The 25,719-nt window shown below is 45.2% G+C and overlaps 1 protein-coding gene across 2 annotated transcripts in view; it reads right to left on the reverse strand.

Moving 5' to 3' along the window:
• Positions 1–20,915, reverse strand: part of LOC126920276 (visual system homeobox 2-like) — a 50,593-nt gene extending 29,678 nt beyond the window's left edge. The window contains exons 1-2 of one of the 2 annotated variants that reach the window (XM_050730388.1): positions 18,633–20,915; positions 8,648–8,689 (exon numbers count right to left, since the gene is read on the reverse strand). In XM_050730388.1, the coding sequence (XP_050586345.1) occupies positions 8,648–8,689; positions 18,633–19,098 (508 nt within the window). In that variant the 5' untranslated portion in view covers positions 19,099–20,915. The remainder of the gene's footprint in view (positions 1–8,647; positions 8,690–18,632) is intronic. The other variant, XM_050730389.1, reaches the window with a different exon arrangement.
• Positions 20,916–25,719: the final 4,804 nt, after the last annotated feature.

Below are 25,719 nucleotides of genomic sequence, written 5' to 3' on the forward strand. Positions count from 1 at the left end.
GCGTCGTGGAAAATTTCCCGAAGCTGGCCCAACCCAGACGTATGCGAACGTCGATACTATACAATGCTGTTGTTTCCGCGTTACTTTCACGAACAACGATGGCCAAGGAAAACAAAGGACATTTTCGTAGACGCGCGAGAAGCTCTTGTCGCGTTGTGTCGTACAGGTTCCAGCGAATAATGATAAATTCTTTTCTAACACAGCACCAACAAACTATCCTCGAGTCGGGAAAAATGTGTACAAATTAATTCGACCCTCTCCAGCCGCGACTATTAGCGCGTTATAAAACCCCGAAACGCTCACGACGAAGCCACAAGCGGTAGCTTTTAATTAGAGAATCGCGAAAGAATCCCAGACACGATGGGACAAAACTCACTCGTTAACGGAGAACGCGCCAACTAAGTGGCCGGATCTGGTGAATAATTGTTCGCCTGAAAACTGCCTACAATCGTATCCATTCTAAAGGCAAGGGATCGAGATCGACGTCATGCGGAATACTCGTTCGCGACTCGCGCAGTCGCTTTAAATCTAGCCGCGCGTCCTACTAGGTTTCATTTCAGCTCGCGGGCGAGCACCCACCGGTCCGGAAACAGTAGATTTTATGCTGATGATCGGGCGAAATTGTCGGCTACATTGCGTAAAATTTATGATATTCATAAGAGTCGCGCGATCATGTACGTGGCAGTGGCACGAAGCGAGCTTTCAGCCAACCCCTTCCAAATCCGTGCTCGATGGAGACGCGAGGGTCGCAAACTTGTTACAGCACTGCTTGGGGTTCTAATAATTGGAGAGCGCGAAGCCAACGTTCCACCACTCCTGGACAAAAATATTACTTATCGAGGCACGATGCGTGTTTCGCTACAACCATTTCGATCAATTTTTGTCAGGCCCAGAAATTTTAAAATAATTGTTCCTCCCTGTCTTTACTTTACGTGCAAGCTCATACATAATAATATATGCATAACTGTGAATCGTAATTAAATCAGTTTTAATAATTCGCATAATTTTCTGTTTAAAAACAGGTAAGAGAGAGAGAGAGAGAGAGAGAGAGAGAGAGAGAGAGAAAGAGAGAGGGTAAAGGAGGCTTTCGTTCGAATCAATTCAGTGACACGAATTAACAATGCCGTGCAAGCACCCTTTGAAAATAGAGCGACTAAACATCAGGAATTAAATGAAAAGCGGAGCTACAGCTTGAAATTGTTCCACGAGTGAATGATTTCATAATTATTCTCCGAGTGGCGGGCTATGCTCGATTCAATAATACCGGCAATGCGATACGCTCAATGGCGCAATTAATCGTCCCATGGCTACAGACTTCACAGATCTTCAATAGCGAGTCACATTTCACGTTTGTGTGTCGATCGTTGCCTGTAAATCGTCCAACTTCTTGTCATCCGACGATCAATCGTAATCGCATTAATAGACTAGCGACTTTGATTTTGAAAAGTTTCCGCAATGACTCCTGGGAATCTCTTTTAATTGGATCACGAGCAACGAACAGTCAACGAAACACATGTAACGTCTCAGGGAAGTGTTGACTGGCGACTGTTTTCGAAGTAACCTAATATTTTTGCAGCCGAACTACATATTTTGTTCCTTGGCGCCAGACAAACCTACGTCCACACATGTCGAACTAAATTTAGTTCCTGAACTAAGAAGACTTCGCCCTATCTTCATAGTCACTGTAAAACTATCTTTTTCCCCTTACCATGTTTGCTTTATCAAGTGGTTGGAATATCGCTGTAGTCAATTTCGTTTATTACGAACTAAACGTTCAACTACTTAGCAAAGACCATTTACAAGATACAAAACAGGAAACTAAAGTTTGATGAAAGATGAACAGATCGAGACGCTTGGAGGGTATGCAAATTAAAAAATTTAACCTTCGAAACAGTATATGGCGCGAAGTTTGAATTGGTAAATGGAGGCATTATTTGAAGTTGACTAATCTTGACAAAGGACGTCAACGAAGGAAGGGACCAGGTAACTTAACGATCGGTCGGACAAACTCCTCAGCGTCTCGTTCACTCCCCTCAAGGTCGACGAGAAGAGTCTAATTGTCCCTTCTAGAAGAGAGACTTGGCAAGCTTTCAAATTTCTTTGCTTATAAATTCATAAGGACTCCGGAAAATACACCTCCTCGAAGGAAATTTATTGAAATTAGTGCAATTAGCGGATTCCGGTGGATCCACTGACGAAAGAACGCGGCGCGGCTAAGATGGCTCGTGATATCGATTCGCGCATCGATTACAACAACGATGCAAGTGGAATCGAACGTTTATATTATGACGCACTCTGCACCACCATCGAGTAATATGCGATACAACGATGGTGTCTTTCTTTAATTGAAGGAACGCGTCAACCCGCTGGCAAGACTCGTAAAGCTGTCTTTCAAACGTAGAACCATAAGAAATTTAATCCAGAAGAGCTCTCACATCCTCAACACCCCGTTTTAAACAGCCACCATTGTCTTTCTCACTTCAACCGACCCATCGACGCCGGTCGAAAGAAAGACGCACGTGTAACCCCATCGTGTCGGGTAATAAATTCATGCGAGAATCCTACACAGTTCCGTGTTACTTGGCATTAGTTCTTATCCGTTCTCTGTATCTCTATCTATCTCTTTTCCCTCTACCGAACTTTCATCCCTTCCACGGCAGAGGCTCGCCCTCTTCCGCTCAATGGAACGCGCCCATCGTGGAAAATCGCACCGGTGAAAAGGTGTGAATCTCCGGCCCTCGAAAAAGGACGACAATGCCCGTGTTGGCGTGGCACAATGAGCCTCTAAACCCACAATGTAGCCACTGTATCTGTACGAACGGCAGCAAGAGGGCTTCTCCTCTCGCGCGCCACCCCCGCACACCCCAACCCTTTTTCATCGGCACAATCCTACCGCAAGGAGTCGAGGATGCCTGGATGTTCTCGAAAGCACATTTTTCAGCCGCATAATATTTATTCGTCCGCGGGTTGTATCGCTTTAAAGTGGTACCAGTGAAACCGAAGACTTTCTCGTGAATCGACAGAGAGACATAGACGGCTGTATGACGAAAAAGGGTTGAAATTTTGATCGTCGCAGAGAAAGGTTATGCTGCTCGATTGTCGTCAATTTCTAACTACCACCACGCCCATTTCTGTCAAAATATTTCTGAAGTTACGAATCAACTTCCTACTTTCCCTCCTCGTACCTTCCCCATCACCGTGATACTCTATTCTTTTGGATACTCTATTCCTTTCTCTGTAGGAGTACATTCAGCTAGCATTGCCCTACGAAAGGGTTCGAAATTTTTATGTGCCAGTCTACCGAGCCTCGCACTCACGAAAATACACGAGTGTGTGAATCGGTGTGGCGAATTTCCGTATGCTCGTAGAGCGCACACGAGCACGCAGATCGTTGTTCATTGTATTGTGAAGCTCGCAGGACATGGCGTCCTGCTTTTTGTCGGGACCAGCTGAGTCAAAATGGCCTCCGGTCGATGACGTCACGATTTCACGTGCTCCACGCAATAGGTATACGCATCGATCCCGGCTACGTGTCGAGGTTCCAACCACTAGGTATGTACATTCGTGCATACGTCGTGAATTCCTTCCTCGTTCTCTGTTCCGTTTTGTCGAGCCAAAAATTTGTTTCGTTACAAGAAAATTCTATCAGACTAAGACTGATCGCGAACGGAACGTCGCGAAGCTAATGACCTCTATTCAGAACGCGCTGTTAAAAGTGTGAGCGCTTCTGGCTCTCTCAAAGCCGCGGGAACTACTAAATTCACCACGCAAGAACGTGTAACGAGTTCCTATTAAAAATAAGCGTCCTTTCACCGGCTCAAAGTTTCGACGCCATTCAATCCGAAAGATGAATTTAACCGGTTATTAGAAAGGGTATCATTCTGCTCGGTCATAATTGCGTTCTGAATATATATAAGTAGCGCTAGAAAAATTCAAAGTATATAAAACGCCCTCGACCGGTGGGCTACAAATGCGACATATTACTTCTTGTTGCAAATGAGCGAAGATATTCACACGACAGACTCGTTTGTCGATCAGAGGAAAGGTGGATACTGATTAGTCATATTTCCTTTTTCGTTCATCTGAGTGGCTACGAAAAATCTTGGCGACATACTTCGGATTTTTCTTTGCTAAGAGAGAAAATATACGCATTCGCATCGAACGAGTACGGTAAGTCGATGCAAAGTGTCCTTTTACGGGTTTTAAAGCAAAATTCTTCTTCGGTATTATGCCCAGCTTCTAAGATTTTCCTTACGGGCGTACACCCGTTTCACGTTATTGCGGTGCTAATGAGCTCCAGCTAGTAATCAAAGCAAATGTTTCATGACACGAGTGAAAACCGTTTGAAGGCTTTTCCTTTATGTCGTTTGGCCTTCGTCGCGCGACTCGCTCACCTCTATTTTTGTCCTCGCTCCTAAACTTCGTTTCACGTAAACGCCATCATCGTGCACGCTCGTTGATCGCGCGCGATCGAAGGAAACCCGTTTTTTCTTCTTTTTCCATTTTTCTTCTTCCTACTTTTTTTTCTTCGTTTTAACCGGCAGAATATTTTAAGTAAATTATATTTTCGCAAATCAGTATGTTATCTGGTGGCGTGTGTTTGATTACAATTCATTCCCCATGTTTACCCTGCACCCGGTGGTACAGGTTCGTGCAGACAAACCGCTGCTCCAGGCACTGACTGTTACTAATTAAGGGCGGTTTCAGTACGCGTGTTAATTCTTAATTAATATCTTTGTTGCCTCCTCCGACGTGGCAGCCCTCGGCACCCATTTCTCGTTCGTTCTCTCATTTTCTCTCCCACTCCCTTCTCACTCCCTGTTTTTATCCTCCCTTTTTCTCTCATCTGCTTCTTCTCACCCGCAGCACCTCCGCTTTCTCACTTTTTTCTCTTCTTCGTTCTGGCTCTCCTCGTCTCTGCTCCACGTTCTTTTCCTCTTGCTTTCTCTCGCGTGTTCAACCCTCTTTCTTTGTCTGTTTTTAGCGACACCCCAGCCCTGCACCGTCCACCCACTTCTCTTCTGGAGTCTCTCGAATGAAAGGAGATGTATGGGAACACACGCGCATCTCGAGCCACTATGATAGGTACAATCGGTCACGAGTGACGAAAGGAAAAGCAAGAAAGGACTGCGGAGGAAGCGCGTTCCTCCGATTTACCGCTCGACTGTTTCAACCGGAGACTCTCTTTCGCGACGAATCGAGAAATCGTTGGTTAACCCCTTTGTCGCTTAACCCTCGCGATTCCTCTTTCTCTTTCCCTTTCCCTTTCTTCCTCCCTTCTCTTTTCGACACTTTCTCGCAAGCACCTAAATTGTTTTCTCGAGCTTCCTTTCGCTTCTTGAACGATGAGTGACAATTAATTACGAAACAGCCACACTCGTCTCGACGTTCCACTGTAGAAAAAGTAATCCTGCCAGTATATTCGGCCAAGAGTTCTGTCTTTCTCGAGCGACATCACGAGTTCTACCCCTGTTTCGATCCACGCTTGGAAAACTTTCTTCTCTTCGACCGAGGGATTTCACCGGCAAATACTCTTCAATCGTAATAGCCAGCGGGGACTTTCGAGATCTCGAATGAGCCTCGCGCGTACTATTTCGCGAACAGTCAACAACGTTCGGCTCCACATTGAACGGTAGTGCTCTTTGAAATCGAGCCCTTTACGACAAAAATATCTGCAAAGCCGCCGTGCCGACTCGAGCGGTTCTATTAATCAACCACCGGTTTCTTCTTGCTTCGGTGCACTTCGTTTTCCATCGAAGAAAAATATTCTTTACTTTCCCTTTGACCCTTCTTGTTCCTAACTTCGGCTTTCACCTTTTCTCTCGCGCGTATACCTTTTCCTTTTTACCTATTCTTTGCCTTTCTGCCGATATGCATTATTTAGCAATAAATCAGAAGCATCAACTACAACTTTATTTCTTCATCGTCGTGTTGAAGAAACGGTAAGTGGTTTATATTCTCCGACGACATCTGATTTATCTTCCTTTACTCCTTTACCCATTTCCTCGTCAATTCCTACCGACACCATTCAGAGTAATAACATAATATTTCCTTCATTCTCCGCATTTTCCTCAATTTGCTGCAAAATCCTGCTGCCTCGCTGACAGCTAATCACTCGAGCGGTAAAATCATACCACGGAAAGTAAGATGATTGGATCGGACATCGGGAATATCTTGTGACGATGAATCTCTGAAGCATTCGGGGGCTCGATAGATTCTGACGACGCGACGGTAGAAACAGGCAGCTTCTTGATATTTGTACCGAGGCTGTAGATTTCGTTCATCTATTGTTTCTCTTGTCTTTTTCTTCGTCCATTTACGCGATGAATCCTCATTATTTTGCTACTAACTATCTGGCTACTTGTAATCGATAAGTCGATCCTACGAATGATAAGGGATCAGATCTTTTGCGATTTAATGGATCATATTGATTAATCTACTTTTGTTTTTCTATCCCTCGATATATCGCCGAGAGTCATCCTGCTGTAGGTTAATACAACTTTATAAAATACTGTACCACATTTATTATTATAAAAAATTCATTATCCTTTCTCATACCATAAGGACGTATCACCGCAAAGAATAAAATTATAGCTTAAAGAAGCTAAAAGGATAGTATCTGAAATCTGTGACCAAATTCAAATTCTCAAGATTTTGATTTACATCACTATGATCTTCAGTCTGCTTGTTGCGATTTTCAACTTTACTTTATTCGAGCATCGATACTTGTGGCAGAGAATTTCCTTCATTTTTAGTATCTGCGAATATTCAGAATTCAATTGCAGCTAACAAATCCATTTTGTCGTCTGTGGATAACTGAATTTGCTGGAAGTTGCAGGGCTGTACATTTCCGATATAATGTGCAACGGCACGCGGAAATACCGTTGCCCATACGGTTGATGGCTGCTCCTTTTTTTTATCACAGCACTATCAATATATAATTGACATCGTGCTAGGTCGTAAACCGAAGCTGGTAGAAAAGTAGGTGGCATTCTAGCGGAAACTATACTCCACGTAAAGGCTCCCTTGCTCCATGTTTCGTCGCGTCTCCAATTTTCCAGCCGGCTTTTCTGAGCGTTGCTAGTACCACCCCGGGAGCCATGCCAGTCTCCTTTTGCTCCCAGAATCCTCCGGTATTTTCCTTTGCCGGCAAATTGGACTATTACGGCAGCGGCTTGTACCTCAGCGCCGTGTCTTCGCGAAAACCGCGTATTTTCTCTCTTTCTCCACCTCCGCCTCCGCCTCCGCCTCCGCCTCCGATCCCTCACGTCGCCCGTTCGCTCGTACCCTTTTCCACATCCCTCGACAGAGGTCCTCTTACCTAGCGGGCTCAAAGTGGCGCGCAGTTGTTAAAACAACCAATTCTGTCGGGAAGCTGCTCGTTACGGACGCCTCTCTCTCGGTCCTTGCGGAATCCTTCGTAATCCTGATGGCAAACCGTTCGTCGTTCTGCTGACGCAACGGAAATTCTGGCCAATAAAATCCCTATCTTCCACGGTTCCTTCTTAACGACGCACTTTCAACACAGACTCGTGATCGTTTCCTTCAAGGAAATTGAGGATCTTCCCCGTAATTGGTACGTTTTCTTTCTTTCATCAGATCCGTTGCATTTTTACTTCTTGTTGGAAATTCGTGTGTCCTAAATACGAGGGTTTCTTTCTAATTGACTGGTATCTTAATACTAGCCCGGCAGACGATTTCGAAGAATTTTGTCCACATTTTCCCGATTCACAGTTCAAAGAGCAACGATTTAGATTTTAACGGTGGGCGTAGATGTAGAATCAAGTTTCGGGAAGAAGAAAGTATCCCGTTACCGATTAGCGCTCGAATAGGAGAGGGTGTGGCATGCACCCTCGATTTCCCGAAATATTTTGACAAGAAATTTAATATTGGGGTCGTCGAGAAAACTCGAGACTAAACGAAATTATAAACGATTGCTCGTACGCTGAAAATATTTAACACATATTCTTGAGCTTTGAAAACGTTTTAAGTGCGGAATAAGTACATGCAAGAAAGTTGGAACGCAGCCCCATTAGATGCAAAGATGATCCACGGAAATCATTTTCGACCTGTCGTCCCTTGTTTCGAACGACATCGCTTTGCGGGTTAAGCAAGCACGGTTTAATGGCTCGGAAAAATCGGAATCATCGCGGGTATGAATACGTAATCAGTTTTCTTCGCTGCATGACGTCATCGTGTGAGCAATCTAGCCCTGTCATCGCAACCGAGATACCCGTTATAAATCCTAACATAAATTTGCGTTTTTGTAAATCATCGTGCTGTTACCACTTTATATCATAAATTTCTTCTCGAGAAACTCAAAACATGTTATGGAATGGAATTGTCGAAGTTCTTCCGTTCCTTTTTCACACGGACTGCCAAATCGCTTTGGAACTTAATATTTGCTCCGTGAAAGTATATCAGACTGGCGATAAATATCGAACATTGTCGGGTTAGGAGCAACGTTGCCAAGAGGAGACTCGAGCGAAATTGTCATAACCTCAGCATGGTCGTTTGCGCGTGTTTATGGACAGAACCAAATTTTCCCAACCATATGGAATTTGTGAGGTAACCAAATTTCAAAGATATCGTATGGATGATGTTGCGTTTGTTCCTACACAACGAAGTATATTAAGAAACGTCTTACCTGGACTGGTATTCGAGAACGAACTCTTCGATTGAGAGAAACCTGAAACAGAAATAACGTTACTTTATTGGTATGAAAAACAAACAATTATAAAATATTTCGAAGGTTTCATTAGAAGTCTGGTTGGATATTTCATATTCCGAATTACGGTAGAAAATATTCGTCGCAATAATAATCTATTACGAATAACAGGATTGAAAGGTTCGGTGAGTAAGAGAAAGAAAGAAGTACGCCAAATAAAATATAACAGGTATATTCGCGAAATGAAATTTCATTAACTAGAAATTGACTAGAATTCCGTGAAATACATTTCGAAGGAGTGGCACATGCTAGCGTTACTTTGAGACTCAACCCTGATTAACGACTTCGCGAAATTAACTCGACAATTATTTCATTAGTCCCTAGTAAGACATTTTTCACCCGGCCTCAATGGCCTTTGGGATCCAGAGAGGGAGTCATATACATATGCATATCTATACACGAGTCGACTCGAATACGTTACCCTTAATGATTCGACCAGAATTAACTGTAATTTAATTAATTAAAATGTCATAAAAAAACACAACGGTCTTTTTTGCACAGGACCAGACGTGACCTGGGTCACCTCGTTAAAATGATTATTGGAGGAGTTGATGCTTTTGCGTAACTATAATTTAACGCAAAGTCGAACTTCCGCGTTTCATCGATGTAAAGATCAATTTGATTGGCACTTTGATCGTCGTTGACTCGCTCGAAGAAGAAGATGTATATCGAAGAGCAAAGTGTATACGATTGAAAACGGCAAATTGGCGGTAGCATAATGCCAGAGAAAACGCGTACGATCTTAATTATTGCGTTTCCATAATTTTCCGTTTAACGAGTGACAAGTAACTTGGCTTTCGTGTCGAGACCACAACAGCGATATTCGTAATTAAAGGCAATTTTGAAAACCGCGCGATCCTTGCCAGGCGCAGAGGTTCGTATTCGCGAGTTGGTTGGTTGGTTCGTTCGTTGCTCGCTCGTGAGATTTCACTCGTTAGTTCCGCCGTTCCTGCGGATTTAATTGCCCAACGCGCGACAGAACAAATCCACCCGTTAATCGTGCACGGGATTCTGATTCACTTTGTCGACACCTGCGGCTGACGACCGCTCGCTTTTCCATTTTCTAAAAGGTCGCTCAGGTAAACTTGCGCGTAGCGGTAGTCAGATACTAAACTCCTTTTCAGATACCGTGGTGGCCCTTGGAATGAAAATAAGTCCGCGTATTAAGACGTTTCGCCATTTTCTAATAAAGTCGTTCCCGTTGGTACGGATGGCTCGTGGGGTCTGAAAAACAGGGGTTGAAAAAGATTCTCGCGTTCCTAAGAAGGTTAGGGCTCGTTGCCTCCAGTCGACGGAGCGATAAAGAGCGAGCAGAGAGGGACGAAGGGCAGAGGGTCTGGAATACGAACGCAAAGTTCGCGTTTCAGGAACACGACTTTGTGCAAGTGTATGGGCAGCTCGACATCGGGGCTCGCCGCGGTGTTGTAGTTGTAGTTGTGTCGTGGCTGGCGGCCACGGGGGTGGCGGAACTCCACCCTCAAACGACTTTAACGAGCCGCCGTCTTAAAATAGGGATGCCGAGCTTGTGCCGAGTTTGCGCGTTTGTTTGATAAATTAACCCAGAAAAGTATGCTCCACCGTCGGAGCACTTAACAAGCCTTAGAGTCGAGGAGACCATGGCAAATATGGAGCAGGGATTCGTTGATACTCCAACGGTGATTAACACTCGTTCGAGCGAACACAGTTAGACGCGAACAATGGAAAATCTTTTATTCGTTCCACGCGTCGTAAACGTATCCTGACATTTTTCACGCTACAATCGCGAGAAATGGAATGGGATACATTTTAGGGGCGCAGGATCGCGATCTGAGTGCTGTTCACTTGATGGTACGAAACGAACGCGTGTCACGAGGCATTATATTGCGGTATTATCCTGGTTTTCCTGCGTTCGTTCCGCCTTTCACGGAATCCAGTGTCCGTGCTCAACGGTGAAATTTAAACCCCAATCTTGTACACTGGTGGAAGGTTACGGATTTTTTGAAAACTCGACAATACGTGGCACGGCCCGCGCCACTGGTGACAAGACAGGGGCCTCCATTGAGAAAAATCCACTTCCTAGGTCTCGTGTTACCCGGCGTATTTTGACAGGATCTTATTGTCGTCGCGCGGCTAAGCCCTATTGACTCTATTATGGGCCTATTAGTATTATACTAGGATTTGTGGTTACTCCTTGAGAAACGTCCTTCTCTTTACTCTCCTTCTTTACGGACCTATTTCTTACCTGAAATCGAATGTTTCGCCCGCGTTCGTCCATTCGGAACATGGTTCGAACGTGTCCCGAACGTTCAACAAATAATTTTCTTGAACAGAATCGAGTCAACTCAAACACGTGACGCGTTTCCGTAGTTTATCGTTTGCGTCGTATACTCATTGGCCACGTGCGTGAAAAGTTCTTATGGCGCCCGAACTGGTGACAGGTAACCAAATTAAATAAAACCCGAGATGAGTAATTAGGCTTGGAGTGGTCCAGGGACGATTCTTGATGCTCCAGATAACGAGCACTCCGTAATCGGTCTCGCTAACTGAACGACGGTTGACAAATAATTGCCGATGTAAATAGCAAAAAAAAAAAAAGAAAAAAGAGAATATAGCGGCGGCCTGTGAAAAGAGCGAGTCAACGGGAGGTAAAAAATAAACTCTATCGCGAGATCCATTGACAGGGGTGAGAAAGACGGTGCAGCAGTGTGAAACCGCGCAGAGCGCACGCACGTACGCACTCGTAGATTCGAAGAGCTTCACCACGAGAAGCTACCTTCGTTTTCCAAGTCGCGAGCGCAAGCATCGCGGAATGAGCTGCTACTTAGAGAGAACGGGTGGAAACGCATTCACCGGCACGCAATCAAGACTCCTCGTGGCTGCCGCGCTATGCACGTACACGCGTGCACACGCATGTGAACCCGCGTGTTCCCGTGCTCATTCATAGCAGTGCAGTGGTAAGATTTGCTCGCGACTCCTCTCCAGTGCGAGAAAGCTGGTGCGATTCCGTGAAACGGGTGAAAGAGTGAGAAGAGAAAGCTCGGGGTGACGATACTAAAGGAGAGAAAGAGAGGAACAAGAAGCCGGGGAGAGGTACGGGCACCAGCAGAGAAAGAGAGACGGAGAGAGGGAAAGCGGAGGACTACGACGCGCGTGTGTTTGAGGCGTGAATTCATGTATGCTCGCGAAGCACTCTTCACAGGGGACAATCGAGGTGTTGGACTGGAAATCCATACCAATTTGAGCGACTTACGGTCGTTCGCTTGAAAGCCCGGTACACGCTGCCACCGGTATACACGAACGCCACGTACACGACGTTACGCGAGCTCTTGTACGCGCGCGCGTTTACGTACGCATCCAGAGTTAGACGCGCGAGCGCGACGCGATACTCTGCGTCAACGCCTTGTCCCTTTACGCGTCGATTTACACTGCTCTGTTTCGAGGTCAACCGTTCCGCGCGAAAATCTCCTTCGTCAATCTCTTTGTAGCTACGAACCCACGCGATTGTGCGATTCCAGTCACATCGTCTTGAGAAAATATAGCAATTAGCGGTTTTCATTGTTCCGAATTTAACTATCCCGCGCACCGGAGCCGCTTTCGCGGTCGATGCAAAGGTAGAAAGCAAAGAATTACAAAGAACCGAGTGACGTAGCGAGATTTACGCTAGAATTCTTGAAGGGACCTCCGCGGGGACAAAAGAGGCTCGTTGACGAGCGCTATATACGCCTCCTACTTTTCAGCCAGAGTATGAAATTAGTTACGTGCACGTGGAGGAAAGGGACGTGATGCAGCATAGAGCCAAGACCGCGTAATCGATTCGAAGTCTCGAAAGCTGGCCAGTATTTTCAATTACTTTGACCCAGTGACGTGCCATCGTCTCGAGTTAATCGAACGTACGCTCCATGTTAACCACTATTGATCCGGATTATCACTCTGTCATGACCGACGTCGAAAGCGAGCCGCGTTACAAACCGATACTCGATAATTACAATTACACTCAATTTCCACTTAATTTCGGTGGGTGCATCGATCAAGTCACCGAGTCTCGACCAGAGTCCAGCGATCGCGTCCTGCTAATTAGCGATACCGTCGTATGGTTTGGCCACGATTTGCAGAAACGATGGCCGGAAATACTGTGGAATATCGAGTAGAAAGTTCCACGGTACAGTGTACGCGCGCGGACCCGTGGTAATGGACATAGTTTGCCGGTAATGTCCGAGACTAATTCCCGTGTTATTTCATTAACGCAGCTCCCGAGGGGTTAGGCAGCCACGTCGGCCGGCAGCATAGCCGTAACACAGCGGCAACCGTGCTCGAGCTTGTAGACCCCAAAGGGGCTCGTATTAGGCGCGTGTCAAAGGGTGAAAATTTACGAGGTGAGTAGCAGCCGCGAAAAGGCCGATTGATAGTCGCCTACCAACCTACCAACCACCATCGTCTACGTGTACGTACCGCCTTGAAATAATTCCGACGAGTTTACGCTATGGTGGAACATGCTTACCCAGCCTGTTAGCGTGTCTGATTTTGTCAGGGGGATAGATGAATATCGTTTGTCTGTCGATAATCTATCGATGGATTTTCCATTGATGACGATGACGTGATGTACCATATCGCGAGATTAAATAATTAAGTAACGACTACGTCGATGAGATAGATGGGGACTCCGCTTCACTTTCCACCTCCGCTATTTGACGCGTTGATCGGTTTTATTCGTACGTAAACATCATCGATTGAATAGTGGAAATTCGTAGTTACGATCATACTATGTATATTCGACAAATACATGATTATCGGAGAAGAATTTGCGTTGCTATCTTGTTAGGTAGCCACTACTTTTGGATTTACGTCGAACAGCAATTTAGTATTTTCCGCAGGCAAGCAGGCGAGAAGTATAGAGAGAAGAGATTTTCCTCGTATTTCCTGGATTGATTTATTCGAGCGGATTATGCGATTAGACAAGAGAGGGTCGTATGATTGACACCGCGACCAGAGTGCAATGAGATAAACTTATTTCTGACCGAGCCAGGAGAATTTGTGGCCAATTGATCGATGGGAAAACGAGAATTTGCTGTTTCGCACGTGAAAGATACTTATATCTATATCTATCGGTATCCTATTTCCTATTTCGATTAAGACATGTTAAGGAAAAGTAACTTCTACGGTCGTAATAAAAGCTTGTACAAGTTACTATAAATGAAATTAAGGCACGCGAGAGAATATCGCTGTGAACAAGTATACATGAACATCTTGACGTGTTAAAAAAAGAAAGAAAAGGGTAGAAAAATAAAAGGGAAGAAAAGAAAAAGACGCTTCTCCGAGACGAGAGACTGAATTTTCCTACTTCTGACGTTGAGTGCGCCCTGGCAGTGTTATCCAATTATTCTAAGTTGTTAAGGCGAGTTAGGGCGCTTAAGGGACTAAATTAAGACATTCCGCGCGACAAATCTCCCAAGAATCTCAATTAACTTCTCCTAGAGGGTGCCGGTACTTTAATTAACTGTTTAATTTCGTTTAATTTGCATTCACAGTTGCATAACCTACCGGACGAGATGGCTGGTCCGCGATATATTTCTTCTTCGAGGTAAATCGATTAACTATGCACCATATACTTATATATATTCAATACATCTGCCGATATTTCATTTCGTACCATACTGGATTCTTCAGAAACGTGACACTAAGGCAAAAGTTTCAGTACGAAAGTTACAATGCTGTAACAAGTGTTGAACGATGAGCCAAACGTTTTGAAACTCCTTGAATAGGAACACCGTGTAGGAGACGTCGAAGAAACCGTTCACGGTTCCTGTCTGGACCGCACGGTATTGGTTTCAACGAGCGTAATGGGCTAATTTGAATTGCAGCGACTCTTACGCACACGTGATCGCGCAAAATCGGCCGCGTACACATAGACAGAAGCGCGAAACGCGCGGAAATATGGACGGAACGGAGGGCTGGCTAGGTATTTGTGTCGCGAGCCTCTTATACGTGTCTGCAACCACTTTCCTGAAAACAAAGCCGAGCGAATTCATAATCCGCTAATTTGTTCAAGATTTTTTGCTCGAGTGGCGGCGCTTGCTTTGTCACAAATCCACCGTCGATGTCGGAGCGCGTGGGGCTCGCGTTCAAGCCGCTTTGAAGTACTAATCAGTATCGACCTGCGCCTACAGGCCGCACCCCTTATCCGTGCTTCCACCATCGCCAACCGCCCACCTACTCCCGCTCCTCCGCGCTCTCCTCGGCTAGTCCAGAGTTCCTCTCCTTTTTCCTATCGTTCCACGACTTTCCGCCAGAAACCATTCTGTCAGAGGCGTGACAAATCAACGCGCGAATTCTCTTCTTTCTCTACGATTCTCATAGATGTATTCGTGATCGTTTTTGCAACAGGGACTAATAATGACTCTAACATCTCTAAATGGAAAGTTCCCTGTCCATAAAATAATGGTCAACGATTACAATCGGGAATCCTTCGAACAGAAACGGCCTAAGAACCTACACATTTTCCCAGTGCCTTGGATGAAAGGGGTACGCAGGAACAATGGAGGACCGATTGCGGCACGTTTTGCGGAATGGTCCTCGGAGATGTGTTACCAGGACGATATCAAGCATGAGAGAAAGGATGTAGCAGAGGCAGAAGGGGGTGGGCCGAAAGAAAGTAGGAGAAGGATGTAAAAAGGGGAAGAAACGAGGGAAGGAAGAATCGAGGCGCCGTGCCGCACGAAAGCGCACAAGATCGCTGCGGGAGGAAACGAGCACGCAGCGTGGAGGGAATAAACGAAGAACAACGTTGTCGCGTGGCCGTGTGTGAGGGTGCAATAGAGAAGGAGAGGGAGTGAGAGTGAGCGAGAGAGTGTGGGAGCAAGAAAAGGAGTGGACCGACGGGAGTGTGCAAGGAGACTTCTCAGGCGTTGATAGGCAATCTAGTTGATTGCCAACTTCAAACGAACCGAAAAAAGCGGAGCGAGAGGAGAGACAAGCTCCTGTACAAGCCACTGGAAAGGCAAAGCCTCGACACGAACCGGCGCGAATCTCGGAATTTTTAGACAATACGATCCGCACAGTTCCTGCATTCCGACCCTCTTTCCTTCCTACTACCGATTAACGCTGTGCCAAGCGAATCGATCATACGCCATTTACCATCCTGCAATACTTTTCGCCTCATACTATCGTTCATTTACTACTTAATCTAGGAAATATAATATTATAAACTTCTTACCTATTTCTACGTACGCTACGCGCATACAAAATATACTCGAGTAACAAATATTCTTTGTATATTTTTCATTATTTTTGTAAAGCGTACAGTGTACAAGATCCAGTCTCTTTGGCTCGAATTTTCGTGCTCGAGAATCCATTATGCCCAAGGAACAAAAGATTCTTAATCGACGACTGAGCCAAACGGCCTTAGAGGGCTGTTCCACGTGACAGATCCTGCGAAATTGTTAACGTCACGACGCGTAATCGATCTCACAGCGATCGATATAATTATTATCGGGAACAAATCGAGCGGTTGGCTGGTCTGTGCTCTCGTCTTTAAGTCTGCCCAAGATTTAAGACAAAAAGGAACGAATGAAGTGCGCCAAATAAATGCTGTACTGTAAGACGAGGTGCTAGAGTGACGTTTGAATGGAAGGGCAGATCCTTTGTGCTGCACCGGGAACCCGACACCCGAAAATCGTTCTCAAAAATTCGTTATACGGATAAAATCTACGCGCTATTCGAGACACCATATTATTGCTGTAATAACAGTTTTACAAGAAACTTTTTCCGTCTCTTATCGAATGATTTCGATACTATGTCAGGGTTTTAAATAATTTCTATTAGCAGTCATTGCCTCCTACTTAAGAAACTGAATTAGTTTAAAATGATTTAAGGTCCATTATTTGACGACTAAAAATCTTTTAAACAAATAAACGTCGGTAGTTTTTATAATCTTCTTCTCTGACTATTCTATAAACAGGTAGTCCAAAGGTTAGCGACTGTAATAATTAAAGGAGAAAAATTCTCAAGTAAATGAAACGAAGGGTTAGTCCGCGCAGGTTGAGAACAGTTTGTCGGAGTGCGGCCATTTTTACGTTTTGTCGAGGTTCTTTGTGTTTTGGTGAGACATTGCAGGTCTGCCCAACACTCAACTCATTATACCACTAATTATTCATAACGTTGGGGATTATTCTGACAAAAATATTCAATTCCCACAGTGCACTCACCCCAGTGCTACCCTCTTTCTTTGCCTTATTCTTTCTGTCCGACTCATCTGACGCTAATCTCTCGAAGAACAGCCAGCAATTTTTTTTTCCTGTTCCGAACTCACCGTGTTTCGTGTTTGTGTAAATCTCGATTCGAAGAATTGGCACTCGATTTCCTCGAGTGTAGTTACTCGATATCTTGTGGCAGCTGGTCAAGCAATGTCCAATTGTTTGTACATAAGTCGACGAATTGATTTCAAGAGGCGTGAAGCTGTCGGTCAGCTGACGAGATCTCATCGGTTTCCCCGAAAATGGGCGAAAACTCGCAACACAATAGAGTTTGCACGTGGATATATAAGAAAGTTGCGCGTCAATTTTCGGTAACACGATCTTGAGTGGCTCTCTATCAAGTGATAGCCGTAAGTGGCACGTTAAGTGCTCGTTTCACGGTGGGACGACGATACGCCTATTAATTTACTTCAACGTTCGTGACACGCGAGGGTCGTGGGTTCATCCTTGTCTAAAGATTGAAACGCAATCCCGATGATTGCCGATCAATGCTTTATTACGATGTATCGATGCTTGTGGGCGAATGAATCGTCGTATCGCGCTTGATGAACGCGTTACAACGTTCGTTAACTGCAGCAGAATCAATGGCTAGGTTCGAGGCTGCGTTTTAATTGGTTTCTCGGTTCTTTCTTGTTCCTTGGCCGCCGCTTAGGGCAGTGTAAGGAGCAACGTGTTAAAAGGAAGTACGGCTTGTATAGGCAGCGTAGCAAACGCGTTCCCGTCCTTTCGTTTTAAAAGTTCAGGTTACTATTATTGTAAAATTCGCGTCTAGGTGCGAGAGAGCAGCTAACAACGCGGCACCACCGAGACGCGAAACTTGTTCCGTTGAACGGGATCCGTTTCTATGGATTGCCTCGCCAAGATGTAGGTCTTAACGAATGTGTTAAGATTGAACGAAGTGGTTGCTTGTTACTTGGCCACAATACGCGCACGGTTTGTGTAAAATTAATTATCAATTCTTCGCCGGCTCCCCTTCTCCTCCTCGCGCCAAATGAAAGAAACAGTTAGAGGCTCCATTCGTGGAATAAATGGTACGGTTATAATTGTCGAAGCACAATGGGCCACGCCTCGCGAACGGAACGATCTGACGGCAACAATGTCATCTTAATCGTCATCTATAAAAAACGGGGCGAGTTTTAATGATAATGACGCATTACGCTCGCCACGCGGCAGAACGTCATTCGTCCAAGTTCGTTGGAAATAAGCAATGAGAAATTCGCGACAGGACCGTTTTCCCGTGAAAGGGCTACAGTTTCTTTCAAAAGGAACGTTAATAACGTAACGCAACACCTTCGGTATTAACGATACAATTTTATGTCAATAAAACTGTCGGGTAACGAACAAATTTATGAATTAAGGTAAGATGCGATAATCATGCCTCTAAATCATTATACTGTAATTCCCATCGCTTTGATCTGCACCGATAAGACGAAAGATCTAATGATAATTGTAATATTCTGACAATCTCTTCAACCAATACTTGTCGTTATAAACAAGCATATTCACAAATCTTTATTCACGTCAAATTTACGGTCATTGATGCACCCGTTGTGCACTAAACAATTTCTCAACTGAAATCAAACCTAATTAGCTTTACTAATTGAATATGTATATCTACCATTGAACGCATTCTGAGTGAATGTCTGTGAAAGAAATGATACGAAGGATCAACTCACCATGGGGTGGCGTGTGCTGAGTCGGACTATGCTGATGATGGTTCGTGGTAACTGCGGTACCCGGAAGTACGTGCTGCGCGTGTGCACCCGGATGCACGTTGACACCGGCCGGTGAAGCCGGAAGTTGTCCCGGCTGATGTACCTGATGATGCGGTACGTGGTGTGCAGGGTGGGGGTGGGGCGGCGGCAGGAAGGCAGCCGCGACGGCCGCCTGCGCATTCAGATAGGCCATCCGCGAGGCCGTGAGGTTGCCCAGATTCCCAAGATTCCCCAGATTGCCCAGATGATTCGTCAAGCTAGGCATGTAGTCCCATAACTTGTGATGAGGCGCCGTAGGCGCGTAAGAAACAGCGGAGACGCCGGCCGGCGGTGATCCTTGAGGTGAGCCGCGATCGGTACCGCTTCCGTTTCCGGTACCATTCAGCCCCAGCAGCTCCTGGATCGCAAACGGCGATCGCTGCGGCATTTTTGTATCTTTGTTGATTATTCTAACGGCTCAAAACGACATTCTTCTCTCACGACTTATCGTTAATGCTATACGTTTTGATCCTTGTTGCTTGTTCTCCCCGTCAATGGAGCATCTTCGGTTGAACTCGTTGAAACAACAAGTTTGAAGGAGATCGTTGTTCGTTTCGCCTGCGCTGCTACTCGACTATTCGACGCTACAAGTTTGAACAGTTTGTCGTTGCTCTTTCGTCTCGAGGTAACGTCTCGATTGCTAGGAACTTTGTTTATAAGCGATTCTGCTGTTGGAGACTCTCGAACGGAAAGGCTGAATTCGTTGGGCTCTGTCGTAACCGTACACGATGCTTACAGAAGATTAAAAATCGCAGACTGATTCATTTGTATAGTCAAAGAAACGAATAGAAAAAAACGAAGCTATTATCGTTGCTAGGCCTTGACATAACGCTTGCTCGAGATCCGACGGTTTGCGGCGAGCAGTCGCATAGTTTTCAATAGCTTTAGCAACTCGGAAATCACTAGGAGTTTATTCTTATTATAGGCTTGCTACGAAGCGATTACTAATTGAGCAGTTCAGTTGATATCGCGAAATATAGGAGGTATTAGTTCGTACGAAAATGAAGAAACCGACTGATGGACCTGTCAGCGGCCCTAAGTGTTCTCATAAATCTCCATCATTGAAAATGTGTCCAAAAGTAATATTCGTCGATCGTGGAGAATGATTAGAGTGCTTAGTGTAACGTGTTTTCAACTTATCTTCGTTGTAAAGGTAGAAGCCAGCGATCCGTCGAGCGAAGCAACTCCGGGCAGCTTGCAGCGAGCGACGGCAACTTGAGCGGCGACTCGAGAAACAACTCGGTTCCTGTTTTCGGTGCAACCGTATTATCCCGTGTTTCGTTTCACACTTTAACACATCTACTGTCTAGTAACTACGCGTTTAACCTCACACTTTCGTCTAGTCTCTTCGTTGAATGGTGGTTTCGTTGTGATCAGGTACGGATTCCTACGTTCATCGCTCCTCGAGTACCGACCGGTAGACTTGTTCGCTAAACTGAACTCGTTCGAATACAATTAGAACCTTATCTCCGTTCAGAAATTCTATTCAAACTCCAGATAGCACGTGATGGGCTTATTCATCGTTTCTTGCCACCGGACAAAACTCTGGTTGGACCTTAGCGATGCGCATGGAAATTCGTGGAACCGCTTTCTTTCATTCTCCTCGTGTGGGGATTGAATTTCAAGGACAACAGAGTCTTCCTCGCCTCTGCTAAATCCTTTACCGAACTGGAAAGGCACTCGTGCATTGAAACTCTTCCGCCGGTACCTCATACAAGACGAATCGGACGATAATCGAAGAATCACGAGTAACGTCCGGCGACCGATTTCGATTCCTTTTCCATACTCTTCGTTAGCTTCTTACACCGTAGATACTCCCGCTAATTCTTCTCTCTCTTCCTTGTGTTCGTTTAAAAATTGCGCACTGAAAAAGAACCGTCGGATTCACCGGAGCCAGTTCACTGACAGCACCACCGCGGCTACTCAAGATCGGGCCAGTACTAAACTATGTGAATTCGCGTGCCGAGTTTCATCCGATGACTGTGCTTGATGGCTGGATCTCCTTGCGTTGCTGGTCCCTCGAAACTCGATCCGAACGAATCAAATTACGCGTCAGATAAGAGAAGCAACGTGTTTACTCTCGGAGTAGCCCTGATACGTTAACGTCTGACTGTCGTCGTGGCGCAACCGTGTCGTCGTCGCGGCGATGGGCAACTGAGCTGCCGAGCAGCACAGGGTTGCTCGACTGCGCGGCAGCCAACGAAGAAGGGAAACCCCTGGGGGCGGCTGTGCGCCGTATACGCACCCACACATATACCCTTTCGCGGAGGGTGGCGTTTACCCGACCCACACACCCCCTCCGACACTTCTGGCCCCCTCTACCCTTCTCGTTCTCTCTCCGTTCCTCCTTTTTGCTCTCTCTCTCGCGTGAACGATCCCTTCCCCTTCGTCACCGCCTGCCTCCCTTTCTGCTCGATGCATATACAACCCCACTCTCAGCCCTTCTTTTCAGCACTCGTCGACCCCTTGCAACAAAGGCGCCTCCGCTACTTTACGCGCCGACAGTGGCCGTCTCGCATCGCGGATTGGTCGGTTTTTTGAGACGGCCAGCCGGGTAGACATAGCCCTAGTTACCAACGAGAAGGTGGGGTCTACCGATGTCAACGCCTCAACCGGCTACGCCTACGACAGACCGGTTTACCACAGCGAAAAGAACTTGATCTGGAGTTTCGAACTTAACTCGCAAAGATATCCCGCTTCTTCCTAGCTCTCGCGAACATTCAACCCGTGATGCTCAACGTTTTGCTGGCTAGACAAATGAACGCAACGGCCGTGACATAAAGTTTGTACACTTTATTACGGAAAAGCAATTGGCTTATCAGTATCGGGTTTAATGAAATTTTATTACGCGCAACTCGAATGCGAAAGATTCGTGTTTATAATCGTCAAGCAGAGTAGAACCGGAGCAGAATTTTTGATCGAGGCATTCGAATCTGCTGCGGTTTAGTATATCGATTAATCTATATCGCGTACGATGCTTTGTTGGAAACTAAATTCGATCTTGCACTTGCATATTACTTCTGCCGATCGATAGTGGGACGAAAAGGATATCGTGACAATCAAAATATGGTCGTACATGTAATTGGAAAACTCTTGGAGCGAATTTCAACATCCAAAGTTGCCCAAGTTGAAGTAAAGATCCGCTGAGAAAAATTGTGGCACAGTGAAACTGGCTTTCGCTTAGAACCTTTATTAACGAAGGGGGTGTGGTCTAAGAACGGGCCAATCAGAAAGCACCACTTTCAACCCTCATTGGCCAGAACGTAAATCGATTTATCACTCAACCCGTCCATAGTAGACAGGGGAAACACGCCCTTAAGGCCGTCCGACTTAAGGTCTATTCTCCTCGGATGCCTTTCGCGACTCTCAACACCGCCAATTCCACTTGAGAAGGATGGTGGTGGTGCTGGTGGCGTTGAAGGTGGTGGTGGACGGTGAAGCGGGGGTGGTGCGTCCGTAAGAACACAGAAAGGGTGTGGAAACTCATGATCTTCGGCGGTGAGTTTCCCGATAGTGTCGGAGGGAATTTTTTCGAAAGACTACCGAGCCCCGTGGTCGGATCCTCGCTCGAAATTGAGCTATTTTTCGGAAACGAGGCTTTTCTTTCGCTTCTTGTCTTCTTCCTTTATCTACGCTCCGATCTATCCATCTCCATGTTTCTTTTTTTATCGTCGTAAACACGTTACAGTATCTTACTTTTGTACTATTGGTTCTTTGGGTTTCTCATCTCATTGTATAATGAAATTTGAAAATATCCTAACTAGAAAGAACGTGCAATGCCTAGATTTGTACGATACTTCCACGAAACAAAGGTTTTCACGTTTTCTTACCTACGGTTTAGGTCTAATTTTTTAATGGAAATCTTCAGCGAAGTATCGTGCTAACATGTAAATTTGTTAACTAACAACTTTATTATACCAACATAAGCTACATCGAATAATTAAATAAATCGCTAAATACATAATGCAACGGAGGAAGATTAAATAAGTAGAAAGACTGAATGAAAAATACAAGAAAAGTCAGAAACTTTGCAAGAAAATTGATATCACTCGCATTTTAAGATGAAAAACCCCACGCGAACATTTATACTCGTCTAACGTTTGTCAGCGATAGCTCCAAAGCAGCATAATACCGATGCTGAGATGGTCTTTTTATCGGCGAAAAACTCGCCCATCTTCTTGCAATGCGAGGAGCAAAAGGCTGAGAAAGAAAGAGAAGGTTTTTGTGCACGATGCTTTGTTTCAGTAAAATATCTCCGAGTTCTTGCGTTCATCTCTTCAGCTAAGGAGAAGTATAAGAACAGTCTCTTCGTTTCCAGTCTCATTTGTTTGTTCCTTATATTAACAGATTATTGTTCACTTTAAGCAGTGCTATTTTGTGGAACAAATTTCCGTGCAAAATGTAACAATGATCAATTTACGAATAACAGAGTTTTAATATCAATATCAGCTTGTTCTCTTTCATATAGGAAAATGTCTTGTTCGTAAGAGAATCGTAATAGATTGCTGGCATAAAACTACGTACAAAATGCTCGTAGTGATTTGTAACTTCCTTAGCGACTCGTGATATCGTGTTCCGTGATCGTGTAACCCGCATCATCGTTCACTCAAACGGCATCACCCAACGGGTTAAATAGCGCGAGACTCGAGAAGCCTGTGGATTCCGCAAATTGCAATTACTCCGTGTTACCAGCGGAATTTCGTAAGATTTGAAAAAAATGCTTAAATTTGAGCGTGGTGAGCTAGCGTAGTAGGAAAAGGGGGCCCCCGTTTGCTGCGCTCTTCAACGACTGTACAGATCAAGTACTTGCTTGCTTCTTAACTTAACGGATTATTGTACTTCTAAATTCAGTGCATTGTGCTAGTCGTGGTCGTGTAAGGGTGTGCATACGTATCATCCATACGTAGAAGCGTAAATATCTTCATCGGATCAGATCGCGACACTCCTCGCGGGTTTAAGCCTCCTTCAACAGGATTCCAGGCGTGGTAACCGGGCACACACGCATCCACGCCCTGATCGTACTTTTTTTTTTTTAATACGAGCGATTTTTTTATTCCCTCCAGGGCGTAGATTAAGTTGGTAAAACGTCGTTATAATTTGCAATATTTACACGATGGTTGGAATAACCAAAAACACGAGGATGCGAACCTCGTGGTAAAGCTGGTCGAACATCGTCGCACTTGGCTCGTTTGAAATTTGCAAATTTTGAGGTTGCCGCTCATTAATGCTCGCGAACTTGGCAAAAATATTCCGCGAAGTTCGTTCGAGCGAATACAGGGTGTTACGCGAGACGTAATTGATCTTCGAAATGTATAATAAAGCGAGCAACAAACGGAATGTATTTCAAAACAATCGTAACGCAAGAAGAAAGAGGCGAAAACGAACAGACACGATAAAACAAAAAGAAGGAAATATCGTTGTGCAAGCACGTATATCGCAAATTGATTAAATTCCTTTTGTTAGCGAGTTAACGGGCGTTTATTTCGCGGCTCGCGCTATTTACAATTAGTCGATGCACTATGCAGCGATCCTAGTTCCGGATAACTAGACCTCAAACCACTCTCGTTCCCGTAACGTGTGTGTGTTCCGCGCAGGAACAAGGCTGCCTCAACTCACGCTCTGTTAATTTATCTAATTACGATAGTAGTCGAGATCATTTATCCCCGCACGAGAGGAAATTTGAGACGAGCGCCGCCGGGAAATATGAAATTAGTCGCAATGCTTTAGGAACCTCGAAATTTCGTGATATTACGATGTAACTGTAGCTCGAAAGCTCCCGTTTCGTTGCGTTGATCACGAACGTGCCGAACGCTGCCGGCAGGTTTTACGAGATAGTAAAAATCTTTAAGAGACACTTTTCCCGTTTACGATAAATGTATTTTCAGTTCGTTCTTTATTTTATTTCACCCTTTCAGCTATTTTATTCCACATAGAAGGGATCGATGCTTGAGTAAGCATTACGTTTGTCAATGACAATAGGATCAGTACGAATCGACGATTATTTATCTAAAACTTGTAGCGACGATACCGGTTACGATACTATCTACAAGTTGAACGGCACGATGTTCGAACAATACCATGATCCGCCGTTCGAAGAGCGCGTAACATAGCCTCAGTGAGTCCGATCGATGCATAATACCGGTAAATTAATTTCTGAAACCCGGTTTCCTCGAAGAGGCCCACTTCTAACATCGGCAAACGGCGACCGTGCCCTTCGTCGGCCGCGTTTCCTACCTGCAAACTCGAACGAAAGGATCTCATTGCTCCGGCAATCCTCTTTTCCCGAACATTTTCGCCGAGTCCTGCAAAATTGTTAATCCGAAGCTTTTCCAATTACACAGCTCGTCCTCGTTTTCTGCCGCTCCTTCAAACCATCCACCTCTCTTCCTTCGTGCCCCCCCCCCTTTGATGCTCCTCTCCGTCCCTCCTTCCACTCGCTCTCTTTCGGCTCTTTGTAAGCGAAAATACTCAATTCGGATGTTAAATTCAATTACAGCATTCCTGATTAATCCTAAGTATCCTTTTCCAAAGGAAAGACGACTGCTATCCAATCTCTCTCTCTCTCTCTCTCTTGCTCTCTCTCTCCCTCTCTCCCTCTCTCTCTCTCTTTTCGCGAACGTCTTCGAACGAGCTAGATCTCTTTCGGCTTAGCCCGTCCTTAAGTTGAATAACTGTTGCGAACGATATGACGCCATTAAAATCTGCTGATCTTGATCCTACGGCGGTGGACTCGGAACCTACACGTCGCTCGAGATTATCACTGCTGGGTAGAAATTATCGTGTCTCTCGCGAGGAGACTGCTTGCCATTGGTAATTGTACGTTAAAAGAAGATCGGAGTGTTAAGCGGTTAATGACAAATAACGCAAATGTCGTGAAGTTTGTTGCGTGTAAACCGAAGAATTAACGCATCTTCTCTCGCGTAATGGTGGTGGAAGGAAAAATTTAGCAGGTATGGAATCAAGATTATTTATACGTTAACGCATCCTAAATCTGTGTTACTTGCAAACA

This window comes from Bombus affinis, chromosome 9, assembly GCF_024516045.1.
Source record: "Bombus affinis isolate iyBomAffi1 chromosome 9, iyBomAffi1.2, whole genome shotgun sequence".
NCBI classification, from domain to species: Eukaryota; Metazoa; Arthropoda; class Insecta; order Hymenoptera; family Apidae; genus Bombus; species Bombus affinis.